General features: G+C 38.0%; 1 protein-coding gene across 1 annotated transcript; it reads right to left on the reverse strand.

Moving 5' to 3' along the window:
* Positions 1-12,133: 12,133 nt before the first annotated feature.
* Positions 12,134-13,761, reverse strand: LOC120420947 (putative tRNA (cytidine(32)/guanosine(34)-2'-O)-methyltransferase 1). Its single transcript, XM_039584083.2, has 3 exons — positions 13,518-13,761; positions 12,802-13,457; positions 12,134-12,744 (listed from the first exon to the last, which is right to left on the reverse strand). Exons 1-3 carry the CDS (start codon positions 13,636-13,638, stop codon positions 12,601-12,603), a joined length of 921 nt encoding a protein of 306 aa, XP_039440017.1. The 5' UTR covers positions 13,639-13,761; the 3' UTR covers positions 12,134-12,600.
* Positions 13,762-15,133: the final 1,372 nt, after the last annotated feature.

Below are 15,133 nucleotides of genomic sequence, written 5' to 3' on the forward strand. Positions count from 1 at the left end.
AATCAGCGTGAAGGAAAAGGAGGGGAAGTCTTCGAAGAGGGGAAATCGTCCGGTAACGATTTCGCTTCGCGAAAATTTGGGTTCCGATCTTTTTACACATACTACACACCACCTAGAGCACCAAACAGTGTGTTGCAAGCTTGGTTGCAAGTGTATTTGTAGCAAGAAAGCGCCATCGACTGTGGATTTGCTCGTGTGTGTGTGTAGTAAACCACACTAAAATGGTGTTCGCGGAACCACACTAAAATCGAAATATAGAAATCTTGGAGTAAAGTTTTGAAAACTAATGGTGTGACTGATTGCAAATACAATCTTTGTTCTAGATTTTCCCCAAGATCGATCGGATGAGCAAACTCGTGGAGGGTAGTTGCACGGCAGAAACCAGGCGCACACAAATGAAGCTCCCCAGCCTGCGTTAGTGGTATGCGTTGATAATTTGGTGCTCTTATTAGCACCAAACTTGCCACTCGATTTCCCTTCCGCACACACAAACACTCACTACCGTACCCAATCAGATTTTTAAAGAATATTCTTTCGTGTGATTTGGCTCTGAAAAGGGCCATTTTAACGTCTTATGACGCTGATAAAACCATGCGATGATGTGTCTTCATGTTGCCGGCAATTTTCCCTCCCGCGCCTGCTCTGCCTCTCTTTCCAGAACAATTCTCTCCTTCCTCTCGGCGGCTCTGCTGTGCTGCTGCTGCTTCCGATCCTCCTCGTGCAAAGCTTCGGACTCGTTTGAGCTTCGACCGGCGGCGCGGCGCTCTTTTATAACCTCGCTTGGCTGTGACGGCTCGACGTTTTCGAAGCGTGGCCGAGAGCAAAATTTGCTAAGTGCTAGATACTTGAATCTGATTAATGTGTTCGGGAAAGGTTGCGCTCAACCAATCAGCGACCGGGATTTTCCCGGTCTGAATTTTTATTTTTCAACTTAACTTTTGAGTACTTTAACAAAGTTTTATCAACTTTATGAGGTAGTCGACTTGCACTTTAAAACATCCCCTTTCGTTTGGTGGGTAGAACATACAGATTGCTTGAATGGGGTGGAAGATATAAGCATTTAAAAGACTACACAATTTCGTTACACTTTCGCTTCGCGAATTTTTGGATTGACACCCGTAGACAGTGCCCTTAGGACAAAGTTCTTTGTCAAAACTCCAGGTTTGTACTTGTATAAAATTCTGTATCAAGAGAAGGAATTTGCTGATCGATTTTGTATCTTCGACAAAGTTGTAGGTAAGGAATCAGTCCTAGTGATTTTACACATTGAAAAAGTGCAATTTCCACGGGGTCCACTCCCCGAAAACACAAAATTTCACGGAAATTTCAAGGAGCGTGTTGTGTATCTTTCAAATATTACAGTTCAATTGGGTCCTGAAGCCTTGTGTAAATGTGTATTAGGATGTAACAAAAATGACTTTTTGACGGGCATTCAAGGGTTTGTTCCGGTGGGCATACTAAGCCCAAATCCAAAATATGAGCTTGATTGGACGTAACAGTAGCTGGCGCTCCGCCCTTTAACTTTAAAAGGGATTTAAACCGTAATTTTTTTTCTTCAAAAATGTCACTTTTTGAGGCATTTTGGCCACTGAAGCGTTTTTTTTTTCAACATCATTGGCGTGTAGGCCAGATCTTTGCGCATCTTTTGGTATATATAACATTAAAATTTGGAGCACCCTGGAGCTCGGTAAAGGCCTTCAAATTTTGGCATTTTTTCGAAAAATCGTACTCAGAAAAATAAGCTTTATCGTTGTGAACAATAATATCACAAATTTAAGCTTTATTTTAGACCTCATTTCAAGAGTTCAAGAGTCAACGGAAATCGAATAAAATTTACACTTCTAACCATTGTCGGTAAAATAATTAATACTTGTATGCATAGATTTCAGAAATTGAAGAATTTCACGAATTACACGTGAAAATTCACTTACCCTAGATATAATTTGAACTTTTCGGAAAAAGGATACACGAAAAAGATAACTATTTTTAACGTTTTATAACTATAATTTAAATTTCCTTAACAATTGACAAGTACTAAAAATATTTAAATAAAATGTATCGTTCTCTAGTTAAAGCCACTTTTGGGTGAATATTTTTAATTTCCTTTCGTTTTTTTGAAGTTTTTTTTTTTTCAATTGACGATATCGTCGAAAGTTCGAATTGCAATCTTAAAAAAAAATGAAACTATTGTGATATTTTAAAAACACTTATGAAAGTTCTGAAATCACGCATAACTTTTGAAAAGGTTTGCATATAGATAATTTTCGTCCTTTCATATTGAAGAATAAATTCTAAAAAAATAAATAAATTATTTTTATTGAAAATTTCAGAAAATTTTACAAAATTCTATTTTTAAACATCAAATTTATGATATTGTCAATTGAAAATTGGAGGCTTATTAGGTGACACTTGGAAAAACTCATTCGCAGCGATTCGAATTCTTTGCTAGGCTGTAGGGTATTTTAACCATTAGTGGACCCCCTAGTAGAGCCGACGCGCATTTTTAACAATTTTTCAATATTTTAAGCACTTTTTCATAACCCTTTGTACAAAACAATGAAATCTGAAGTCTTTTGAACACTTTTGACTATTTGTTTCATCAGTAGTTTGTTTTTGAGCAGAAAAATAGCCATTTGAAAAAAAAACGTTTTTTTGCCTGTTTTGGACCCCCTTTTCCTATAGTGGACCCGGGTCCACTATAGGAAAACTATTATTTTTATACCAAATTAAACCGATATTTGGTGTTTTGATGCATGGTGGAGGTCTTATGATAGATATAATGAATAAAAGATGGATTTTCTATCATAAACAAACATGTTTTGTTTACAAATTTGGCTTAATACAAAAAAAACGATACTTAATTCACCTTTAGGTGGTTGGTGCCTTCCTCACATTCATAAAGTCAATACATTCAGTAAAAATAGCAACATTCCCTTAACATGTTTAACAAACCAATTTTATTACTGATTTCTTTTGATAGGGTTCGCAGACTTTCAATTTTTCTGGCTCATCGGCAAGGTCTGATACAAAAACCTATCCAACGAAAGTTTACATGGAAGATTCAGGCAATATTTTTATCACAATATCTCAGATCCGGCCTCCAAAAAGTGTTTAAATAACACTTAAGTGCTAATAACTTTTGATAGGGTTGTCAGATCTTCAATGTTTTGGGCTCATTGGAAAGGTCTTTTTAATACCTTTCTGAAAATGTATAACATGATAGGGTTTCTTGCAAAAACCACCCTTTTTACAATCTTCCGTACATACGCCAAAATCATTTTTTGACATAGGACTATGTCTCTACTTACTATATTGGGGGGCCAGTTCAGAAATTCGATCCAAAGCGTCACTTTTAAGCGTTAAAAAAGGGGACATTTTGAACGCTTATATCTTTTTTCCCTGTGAATCAATCCAGACGGTTGGACCACCAATCGAAAGAGGAAGACTTCAGCTATTGTTTAACTACATAGATAGTCTGACTAAACATAGTTAAAGCACTTAAAACATGCAATCAAAATGAGTAATTTTTCAGTACAAATCGGACAGATGACCAATCAGAGCGAGCGTATGCATTCGAGACCGCGCCCCTTTTGTGCCGTTCTCCGGCTGTGCCGCTATTTAAGCAGAAAATTTCGCAAAAGCGAGTCACTTTGGAACGAGCACTCAAACTGTGCACGTCGGGCCGGCGTGGAGCAGCAGCAGCAGCGGCCAATAGAAGAAGAGGACCAGCAACCAGAAGGAAGAACCACCGGCAGCAGAAGGAGGAAATTCGAGTGAAGCGGACGGCGTGGAAGTCGCTATGATGCGACGGTTCTCATGAAAAATGGCCATTTCGACAGTGGTGGCCAAAACCAGGAGTGGCCGGTGGCCTCAAAGAAGGTTCCCCCGGGGCCTGGGGGGACATTTACAGAAACATACGAGTTGTGGCAATATGGGTATCAAAATTCATGGTTTTTGATACTGAACATAATAATGACCATTTTGACAGTAGTGGCCACAACCTGGAGTGGCCGGTGCCCTCAAAGAAGGTTCCCTCGGGGCCTGGGGTGACATGTACAGAAACATACGAGTTGTGGCAATATGGGTATCAAAATTCATGGTTTTTGATACTGAACATAATAATGGCCATTTCGACAGTAGTGGCCACAACCTGGAGTGGCCGGTGCCCTCAAAGAAGGTTCCCTCGGGGCCTGGGGTGACATGTACAGAAACATACGAGTTGTGGCAATATGGGTATCAAAATTCATGGTTTTTTATACTGAACATAATAATGGCCATTTCGACAGTAGTGGCCACAACCTGGAGTGGCCGGTGCCCTCAAAGAAGGTTCCTCCGGGGCCTGGGGGGACATTTACAGAAACATACGAGTTGTGGCAATATGGGTATCAAAATTCATGGTTTTTGATACTGAACATAATGGCCATTTCGACAGTAATGGCCACAACCTGGAGTGGCCGGTGCCCTTAAAGCAGGTTCCCCCGGGGCCCGGAGGACTTTTTACAGAACCATACGAGTTGTGGCATATTGGTATCAAAATTCATGGTTTTTGATACTGTACATGAAAATTGACATTCCGACAGTAGTGGCCACAACCTTGAGTGACCGGTGATCTCAAAGCAGGTTTCCCCGGGGCCCGGAGGGTCTTTAACAGAACCATACGAGTTGTGGCAATATGGATATCAAAATTCATGGTTTTTGATACTGAACATGAAAATTGACATTTCGACCGTAGTGGCCACAACCTGGAGTTGTCGGTGCCCTCATAGAAGGTTCACCTTGGGAGAAAATTTATGACAATTTTGCCGACAAATCTATGAAACAAAATAAAATAATCTTATTTCAGATTTCACTAGCAATCCAAAAACACATTCAAATTGTTTGGTCCTATGTCTTTCGGTTATGTCTCTGACATACCATCTTGAACTTTTTTAGCATAACTTTTGAAGTACTTAACTAAACTTGCTGATTAGGGACCTATGGGACCCCAAGACGGATCGAATGAGACTAATACGGTCAAAATCCGTTCATCCAGTTCGGAGATAATCGAGTGACAATTTTTTTGTCCACCCACCTACACACATCCACACAGACATTTGCTCAGAATATGATTCTGAGTCGATAGGTATACGTGAAGGTGGGTCTACGAATTAAGAAGTTCATTTTTCGAGTGATTTTATAGCCTTTCCTCAGTAAGGTGAGGAAGGCAAAAACTATCGGACATTTAAACACATTTATTTCCAAAAAAAACAAAGAAAACGTTTCAAGAACAACTGTAAACAATAAAATGATTTAAAAAAGTAATTTTGATGCACATTTTTCATATCAATTACATAAACAGTTGACCTAAACAAAACAATAGATTTGTTTACAGTTACTGATAAAACTACGCATGTTTATTTTCAAAAAATGTTTTGTTATTGATTTATTCTTATAAAATATCATTTCAAACATTGATTATGATGCTTCTTTTAAGTACAATTAACTATAGTTTGTTATTAGTTATGATTTCTTACGGCTTCAGCATTTTTGATACTTTTAACATAAAAACAGCTATATTTATACTCATATTTTTTTTTTTTTTTTTGGAGGGTTGTCCAGCCGCACATCGTTGATGTTGAAACCTCTAAACTGGGCCCTCGTCCTGTCACGTCCGTCAGTAGTCTTGTCGTACATTACAACTAGAATCAAATCTGCCAATGAATTAGTACACTTCGACCAAATAAACACTGACGCTGTATGGATCTGACTCTAGAATAAATGCACAGTTGTGTGTTATTCATAAGTCCAAAATGTTTAAATATTCATATTTATAAGTCCAAATATTCATTTGCTAACTACTTTGGATTGAAAATCTAAATTTTAATCTAAAATCCTCTAAACTTAATGTTCAAAACTAAACGTTCCTGTAACTGTTGCAGTACTACTTCTATCAAAAAACCATAAAAATTTGTGAACTGATATACACATAGGATAGAAATCGCGATTTGAAAAAGAAATTACCATTTACGTCAAAAGATCCGTAGTTCCTCGATTCGCAATCAATACAACCATAATTCGAAAACCGTTAGTTCAACAGATCAACGAATTTTGTCCGATATCATAATCCGATATCCGATATTATTGATTGATCGAGACTCTATGGACAATTTGACATAAAAGAATGCCTAGTATTCTACAACAATTAAAGTTTATTGACAGCATTACTCTAACTCAACAACTGCAACTAAATTTATCATCAAATAGATTTGGAAAGCATACAGATTTATTTTAAATGCTAATGCTAAGCAACAAATCAATTGTACTATCCAAAAGTCCCACCTAAATCCCACATTGTGACAGTGAAAAAGTCACAGAAGCAGCGGTGTCTTGTGCAATTGTGATATTTTCACTATTGGAGAACTACCTAGTTCACGAAGACGGTCAACGCTTAAGCCCTGGGGCTGCGACAAAGCGAGTTCTCGTAGCATGAAGTGGTGTCCATAGTGCTTATAAAAAAGAATGTATACCCAAATTTTAACTAATGCACTAGGATCAAATCATGCCCCCTGACTTTACAAGGCCCAGGGGGCTATATTTATACTCATAATTGAAATAAATATACAATTAGGTTGAGTACAACAAGCATTCATTGTGTGTTTAAGAGAAACTTTTGCTTTAATACGCAGTTTTCTTCAATTTTGAAGGTTAAATTAACAGGGGGCCACTTTTGGAAAAGTTAGGATTTTCGTTGTCCTATATTGGACCCCCCTAATTTTTGCTTGAAAATGAGCAGTTCTTCGCTTTATTTTAGTATAGTTCCTTAAACTTACATTATTTCGACTTACTGAAGTTAAATAACCAGTCAAAAAATGATTGGATAGTTAATTCAATCATAAAATAGAAATGCTGTTTTGTTGTGAAAATGCTAGTGGCCATGTCTGATTTCAGATGTCGAACTCAAAACACTTATTTTGGCAAAAAGGACAATTCAATGTCAGTCAACATGGTTTTAAATGATGCAGAACATGCCAAATAAAAGATTTGTACACCCAAAACTGGCAGCGCTAGTCTGAGAGAATGATGGTCTCGAGTCGAGAGAATAGTGGTACCATTCACGGACGCAGAGAACACAGCTCGAGATGGGCGATAGAACTATTCTCTCGAGGTTCATTTGCAAAAAAAGTTCATCCGTCAAACAAAAAACCAAAAGTGTCGACAACGGGAATCGAACCAGAGACCTTTGACAAACCAATCCAATGACTTAGCTGCCTCGGCCACCACAGCTTGGTGACCAAGGAGAAGTCAGAAGTCGATGTATGACACTTGTTGGAGATTTATTGATTCAACTAACGAATGAACTCATTTGTTATGATGGTGTGAGTTGGTACCATTATTCTATCGATTTTGGCACTGAGCCCTCAATAAATTTTGAGAGAACGATTATCTCGACTCTGAATTTTGGGTGTAGACAACAACACGCTTGAAATTGGGATTTTATTGATTTTTTCATCAAAAACCCTTCAGAGGGTCCACTATAGGAAAGGGGTCCACTAATGGAGTACATAAACGAAAATTAATTTCAAGATTATTTTTTTGCCGCCTTTTTAAAAAATATACCACATTTGCACTACAATTCAAAAGATGTCTTTTTGAGTCTCATAATACATAAAAAATCGAAAATTAAATAATACGTATTTTGGAAATCCAACTTTTAGTAAAAAAAAGTTAATCGAAGAAATAAGTATTTTTTTGTGTATTTTTTTTAGTCCTAATAATAATCAACAACTTTCTCGAAGACACCAAATCGGTCAGACAATCCCATCTCGAAAAATCAATTTTAATATATTTACGTGCCACACCCATTTTGTATGACAAGCCCCCAAAATTGTGTGGAAACTTGTATGGAAAAACTAATGATGGAAACTTCCTGCTTTTGACACAGGGAATGTGTGTCTTCAGAATAAAAAAATTATGTTGCCTTTCCACTGGAATTGTAAACTAATCTTAAGGTTGAGCTATACGGCTTTGTGCCAGATCTCGCCACTGCACCGTTTTATAAATATAACACAGGAATGATGCACTTAGGATAAATGAAAAGCACACCTATACATTCTGTTAGTGACGAATGCTCCCACTTGAGCCGTGTTTAACTTTTCGCAACGGCGCTCAACTTCGGGTAGTATACAGGGCACAAAAGTGCGATTTCATGATAATTCAAAAAAATATTGACGAGAAACGTTTGTTCGTTCATATTTGGTTATAAATGAAAATTATTTTAATGCAAAATATTCAACATAAGACACAAATTTCCCCTAAAAACCAGCTCCTGCGGAAAAAAAGAAACCAGAAATACAAAAAAAACACTCAACTTCCGGTAAAATTAACTGAACCAAACCGGCTCACCGCCAAGAGAGACTCTATTTTATTTGAAGGGCCACCGCCGTGACGTGGTGGCGCTCGTTGCAAAAACGAGAAGAGAACACAGAATGAATGCGGGAAGCAGAGCATAATCCAAAATCCGCGTGTGCTTACAACTGTGCTTTCCTCGATCCCCCCTTTACCCTCGGCAGTGCAGACCTTTCACCTTAATGAGCTCATTTATGGTCCCGGGGCCGCCCTGAACGCAATCCAAGAATGAAGCAAAGCACACACACACACACACTTTGCATTTGTACGTCGGATTATTATAATTACAACGCAAAATGAAGGCAGCGGAGACGATGTGTACCAAGTTGTCGTAGTCGTGCGATCGTGCCACACGTGCAATTTGAGCGAAATTGAGTGAAGGGCACCATTTACAACGAAAACCGCGAAAACTTCATGTAATGTTGACACTCGTCATACAAAATGGTGTTGTTGGCATTGAGACATGTGACAAGACAGGACAAACACGACGAAGTACTACGCAAATGCAATTCGCGGAAATTTTCTACCGTTTCAAACACGGGATTTAGGCAGCAGCACCGGCAGTATCTGTCTGTTACTAGGTGTGTGGAGAGATTTTTTTTTTTTTTTCATTATTTTGGTTTTAATGCGCTACAAGGGCAGGATTTGCGTTTGGTCTGATTTAAATACCTGAATTATTCATCGTACCATTTGTAAATGTGCGGAGTAACTTTTAGAATCAACGTTTACCAAAAGTACTTTTAGGTGTTTGAATTTCGGAACTGCAAGGCTTTGGTTATTAATAACTATGTTGGCCGGTAACTTTTAATGCAGATTGCTACATTTTTTGCACCGTTCCATTCAGTACTACAATGACTACAAGCTCTGTTGGAAAAAACTAATCCAAATGTATCTGCTAACACCTACTGAAATGCTGTTGTATTACTTTCCATTTTCATCTGGACCAGTAATCTCACAAAAAATCGGAAAAATGTCCCAAACCAACTGTGATTCTCATGTAACTTTGCTTTAAGGGCTAATTTGGACCCCGAAACGTCGTTTTATAGGAAATTTGATGGCCAAAGCTAGGGATGCAACCCAAATCCGGATATCCGGATAGTGACTTGTGTGGATATCCGAAATCCAGGTACCATGATCCGCTAGGTATACTGAGCTCGAATCCCAAATTTGAGCTTGATTGGTTGCGACAGGACCTGGCGATTTTACTTTCACGCAGAAAAGTAAGGCATATTTGAATCAACAAAACGTTTTGTTGATTTGAAAATCAAGATTTTTGTTGAATCAAAGATAAACGTCAAAACAACCTTTTTCAAATCAACGAAAGATTTTTGTGAAATTGAGTGTTTCGCTAGAAACGTGCACGCATCCTGGTGACGAGTAGAAGCACTACGCGACGATGCTCGGAATGAAAGCGTGCTAGAGAATTTGCAGCAAAGCTAAAAGACGCGTGTCGCCACCTATGAACAAATAGCGTAAACCTATGATTTTTAGAAAAAATGTGTTTTTCCCTTCCTAATCAACATTTTTATAAAACTTATGCCGGATTCAGATGAGAAAAAATATTTCCAACAATTTGGTGTATAACTTTCCAATATTTGTTTGATTTTTATATGAGAAAACTGTAAATTTAGAAAAAGATAGTAATTTGGACTATTTGGCAAGAAAGTCTGTCAAAAATCAATACAAATTGTTGAATATACGTTAACACATCTGTTATCAACTATATAACTGTTTATTTCCTTGATATATACGGGGAAACTCATTTTTTCGTGTTCCAAAACATGTTTTTTAAAGAAAAAGGTCACAAATTTTTGCGCGCCCAAAAGTTGATGTTCATTATTTTAAAGCAAAAAATTTTTCTCGTCTTTTGGAACCAGTTTCATTAAGATTGATGCAGGGAATCATGAGAAATAAGCGATTTTGTTCTTCAATCTAGCTGAAAGGAATACGACTTTAGGCAAGTAACCTCATTTTGGCGCCACCTACATTTGAAACGCAGTCGCGCTGCAAAACCTCACTTGGAAATATTAAAATTTTTAGCATTTTTTGATTTTTATTTCATTCAAATATTTTCAAACATCGATGAAAGTTATTGTAAAGTGTGGCAATCGCATAAAAGAATCAAATGATGTATGAATCATAGGGGTTGGGTTCATTTTTTTAAGCTTTTTTCCTCAAAATTACCAAAAAGCTCTTTTGAAAAATTTCTTTAAATAAGATTTAATTGATTGATAGTAGATTGATAGTAGAACAAACTATTAGAGTCATATTACAGCATAATTACAATAATTTTCTTAAAAAAAATGATCAGTTATTCTATTTTTTTCCAAAAAAAATCCAGAAAATCACCAAAAACCATTTTTAAGGTCAATATTTTGGTCGGACAGGAAGAAAAGTAAAGTTTAAACACATTTTTATTACGTTTGATCATTACTTTTAACTTTTGCAACATTTAACTCAAGTTATCCAAAATATCGATCATCTTTTTGAAAAATCGTTTAAATAATCTATCAGTCAAAATTAATCACTACAAATTACCACGCCTTATCATCGTATGCGAAATTGCCACACTTTGCAATACCAAACTTTTCTGTAAATGTTTGATTTTTCATTATAAACGCATTTCTCCCCTTAAAACTGCTCAAACTGTATGATTATACTTAACAAAAAATTTCTGCCGCCGAGTTATGAATTTTTGACATTATTTTTAAATGGGCCAAACATTGAATATTACGCCCATTGAAAATGCTAGTCATGATTTAAAAAATTCAAAATATTTTTTCGAAAAGATCGGAAAATTTTACGAATGTTTCATGTATTAACATTGAAAATCGGACCATTAGTTGCTGAGATATCGTCATTAGAAAATGGTGGGTTGTTTTGGTGAGATTTAGAAAACTTCAATTTTCGTGTTTCTTTTTCTTAAAGCGGCTCTATCTCAGCAACCCGAGGTCCAATCTTCAATGTCTCTTAGACAGTTTTATAGCAAATTTTCTGAACTTTAAAAAAAATATTTTTAGAAATGGTCACTCATGGTCAATATTTTTAAAAATCGAAAAACTGCAAATATTTCGCTAAAATCAAACTTTCGGTGGCTATATCTTGAAAACGGAGCCCTTTATCAAAAAATCTGTAAAGTACTTTTCGATTGCAAATTCAATTTTGCATTAAAAAATAATGTCAAATTTGTTTTTGCATGAAACTTCGATTTTTTTCCAAAAATCACTTTTTTTCAAAAATTCATAACTCGGCGGCAGATTTTTTGACCATGTTTCTCTATGGCTCAAAAGTTGCGGATTTTTGTCCCCTAAATCATATCAAAAAATCTCGAAAATAAAAAATATGTATTTTGGGAAATTGAGTTTTAGTGAAAAAAAAAAAAAAAAAAAAAATCCACCTCAGTGAAAGTGTTTTGGAAGACGGGAAGGGATGTTACTCCACTTTTTTAAGATGATAAGGGAAAACCTCCACGGAATCCTCAAGCAAGTTTAATTGTTATAATTTAATTACGGTTTATAATTTTTTATAAAGGGAAACAATCGGATGCTGCTGTTGAGACAGTTCCCGGTTTATAATAAGTCGTATCATGTTTTTTTTAAAGGATTGAGGTATTATTTAGAGAGAATGTTTCTGTTTTATTATTTTAAAGATTCTATTTGAAGTTGTTATATTTTTTATTCTCAAGGCTAACAAAAAATGGATGGATTGGATGTGATATATGAATATGTTTGGAAATCTTTTCTACAACTACATTAAGAGGTGGTATTTATTTGAAATTTTTGATGGTCTTAAAAGTACATTAGATTGCAAATTTATAATGAGACAAACCAAAAACCTAGTATCTCTTTTACTCAATTAGTATCATAAATTTAATTGTAAGTTACATCGTAAAAATTTTCAATGATCGAATGTAGAAATTTATTTAAATATAGCTTTGAAAAATGGGAAATTTACAGCCAACTTCCCCAGTCATTGAATGTAACAACGGAATCTCCCCATCTACTGAAATGAATTGGCCGATGCACGAAGTGATTTGTTTACATTTTTTCGACTCTCCCCACAAACTTCAAACCATACAAATTTGCTGCCGGATCTTTTCCGGAAAAAGATCCGGCAGCAATTTGTATGGATTTGAAGTTTGCTGAGGCTGCCGAAAAGTTTGGTAGCTCACCTTGCAGCCAAGGCGTCAAACAAATGTTAAAGTATACCTCCAAACTAATCCTTCTTCTTGTCGGACTCCACCTTGATGCTGTCGTGCTTCAAGGAGGTGGTCTTCATCCGCTCCAGCACTTCGCTGTACGCCGGCGCCAGCGGCTTCTGCACCACATCCCGGTATTCGTACTCCTTCTCCGGGTTGAGCTGTCGTAACAGAAACTATTAGCAAACACAGATACGCTTAAAGTAATTTATTCTTACATTCAAACTGTACGACATGTCCGAATCGTATCCCCGCAGGTCTCCGCAAACGATGAACGGGATGATCGATCGGTTCACTTCGGATTCCGTCTCACCCGCAATCTTCATCACGTCGTCCTCCATCGGGTTGATCATCTGCGGGACGTAACCCTCTGGCGGTTTGTACTGCTGGCACACAACAAATGCCTCGATGCTGGAGTTGCGCGAGCTGGCCGGTTTCGCAATAGAGACCTTCTCGAAGAAGATTCGCAACTGCGAGTACAGCAGCGTCGTGTCGTGGCCGCGGAAGATCTTCGCTATGAACGTTCCGCCGATGGTCAGCACGTGGGTCGTGATGTTGAGGGCGGCCAGCAGCAGCTGCGACTGGATGTACTCGTCGATGTCGTGCAACCCCGTAACGTCCGGCGCCCCGTCGCAAATGACCAGCTGGGCGCGCTGATCATTGCCAAAGTGTTCGATGATGGCCTGGGCCGTGCTCAGCTTGGTGATGTCCCCCTGCAGTTGGGTCACACCCGGAAGCGGGGCCATAGCTTGCAAATCGACGGCGATAATCTTCACATCGTCCTTGTCCTTGTCACGGGATTCGTACAGCTTCTTCGACAGCACCTGGCTCCAGCTGCCCGGAGCGGCGCACAAATCAACGGCACGTGTAACCCCTGGTGGGAGGTAATACATTTTAATTTAAAAACATAAAAATCTAATCAAAACAATTTTACCTTCAAAAATATTGAAATTCTCGTCCAGGTGGATCAACTTGAAGGCGCTCCTGGCACGCCAACCCTCCTCTTTGGCCATCCGGTAATAGATGTCTCGTTTGTCTTTGCTTGTTTTGCCCATTTTTACTCAAAATGACTTCCAAAAATAAACTCAAAATTTAAAAAATAAAAACACTCAAGCCTTGCTGGAATCGGCTCATGTATTTTGGGCTGCACAAACTTCTGAATCGAAATGACACGAGAATGGAACAACAACAACAACAGCACACGCAAAACGGACATTAGGTATAAATTCCTAATTTTTAGTATTTTTTGAACTTATGTTCTAGCTTGTCAAATTATACCTAAAAATTAGTATTTTTTTCTTCCTAAAATTTAGGATTTTTTTAGAACACTGAAGTACTTCTTAAAAATTCCTAAATTTTAGTATTTTTTTTAGTTCTAAAATTGCGATTCACGTTTTGACAAGTCAAAACAAAATAATTTCGTGGCTGTGAGTTGGTGTTCCGCAGTGCTGCTGAAAACTTAGGAACTTTGGCAAGGTAAGTTTTGTGCAGGAAGAAAAGTTTCTCTCCGGTTCTGCACGGAGAACGGAACCCGGAGCATCCTTGCCATGGCTCGCGTACTTGTGGAAGAGGAGGAGGAGGAGGACGGAACCTTCAACTCCCGGCGGAATTAAAAAAGCCGCCATTTCCCTCTCGTGCTCTGGAGGACGGATCTCGGGACGGATATTTGCGGAAGAGCTGGAAAGGGGACCCCAACCGTGTAGATTGTGCGACCATGGCGATTGTGTGAATGAAAAGTTGTATCGAGTTTGAGTTTGACGAACCAATTTTTATCTTTTTGTGATTTGGTTGGACGTTGCGGGTGTGTGTATGTATGCGTTTGTGAAAGTGTTCGTGTGTGTGTGTGTGTGTGTGTGTGTGTGTGTGTGTGTGTGTGTGTGTGTGTGTGTGTGTGTGTGTGTGTGTGTGTGCTCGTGTGTGTATGAGAGACTGAAAGTGAATGGGTGGGGGTAGACGAAGAGAAAGAGAGAAATAAAGAGAAAGTGGGAGAGAGAAGAGGAGAGGGAGAGAAAAAGTGGGAAAGAAGAAAGAAGAAGAGGGAATGAAAGAGAGCGAAAATGGGAAAGGGAGAGAGAAAGTAGAAAAGGGAGAGAAAGGGGGAGTTTGTGAGAGAAGGCTGGAGGGGAAGAGCGAAAGAAAATGTGGGAAAGAGATAGGATGAGGGTAGAGGAAGAGAGAGATAGAAAGTAAGAGAGAGAGAAAGTGGGAGTGAGAGGGGCAAAGATGAAGAAAGAGAGAGATAAGAGATATAGTTGGAGAGAGAGTAGGAGAGAGAGAGATAGTAGGAGAGGGAGAGATAGTAGGAGAGGGAGAGAGATAGTAGGAGAAGGAGAGAGAGTAGGAGAGGTAGAGAGAAGGTGGGAAAGAGAGAGGTGAGAAAATATGGGAGAGAAAGAAAGGGAGAGAGGGTAGGAGAGAAAGAGAAAAAGTTGAATTGAGAGGAAGGGAAGAGAGAGATAGCAGGGAACAGGAAGAGCGAGAAAATAGAAAGAGAGGGGAGAGAGAGAAAATTTAAAAAATCTCTAATTCCAAACATTTTAAAACTCCAAA

The sequence above is a fragment of the Culex pipiens genome, chromosome 3 (genome assembly GCF_016801865.2).
Source record: "Culex pipiens pallens isolate TS chromosome 3, TS_CPP_V2, whole genome shotgun sequence".
Taxonomy (NCBI): domain Eukaryota; kingdom Metazoa; phylum Arthropoda; class Insecta; order Diptera; family Culicidae; genus Culex; species Culex pipiens.

Bases quoted from the DNA above. Each gene is read 5' to 3' on its own strand.
- LOC120420947 (XM_039584083.2), bottom strand. From the start codon at position 13,638: ATGGGCAAAACAAGCAAAGACAAACGAGACATCTATTACCGGATGGCC. The intron at 13,458-13,517 runs GTAAAATTGTTT...ACCTCCCACCAG, and splicing joins GAATTTCAATATTTTTGAAG to GGGTTACACGTGCCGTTGAT. The intron at 12,745-12,801 runs GTAAGAATAAAT...CTGTTACGACAG, and splicing joins ACATGTCGTACAGTTTGAAT to CTCAACCCGGAGAAGGAGTA.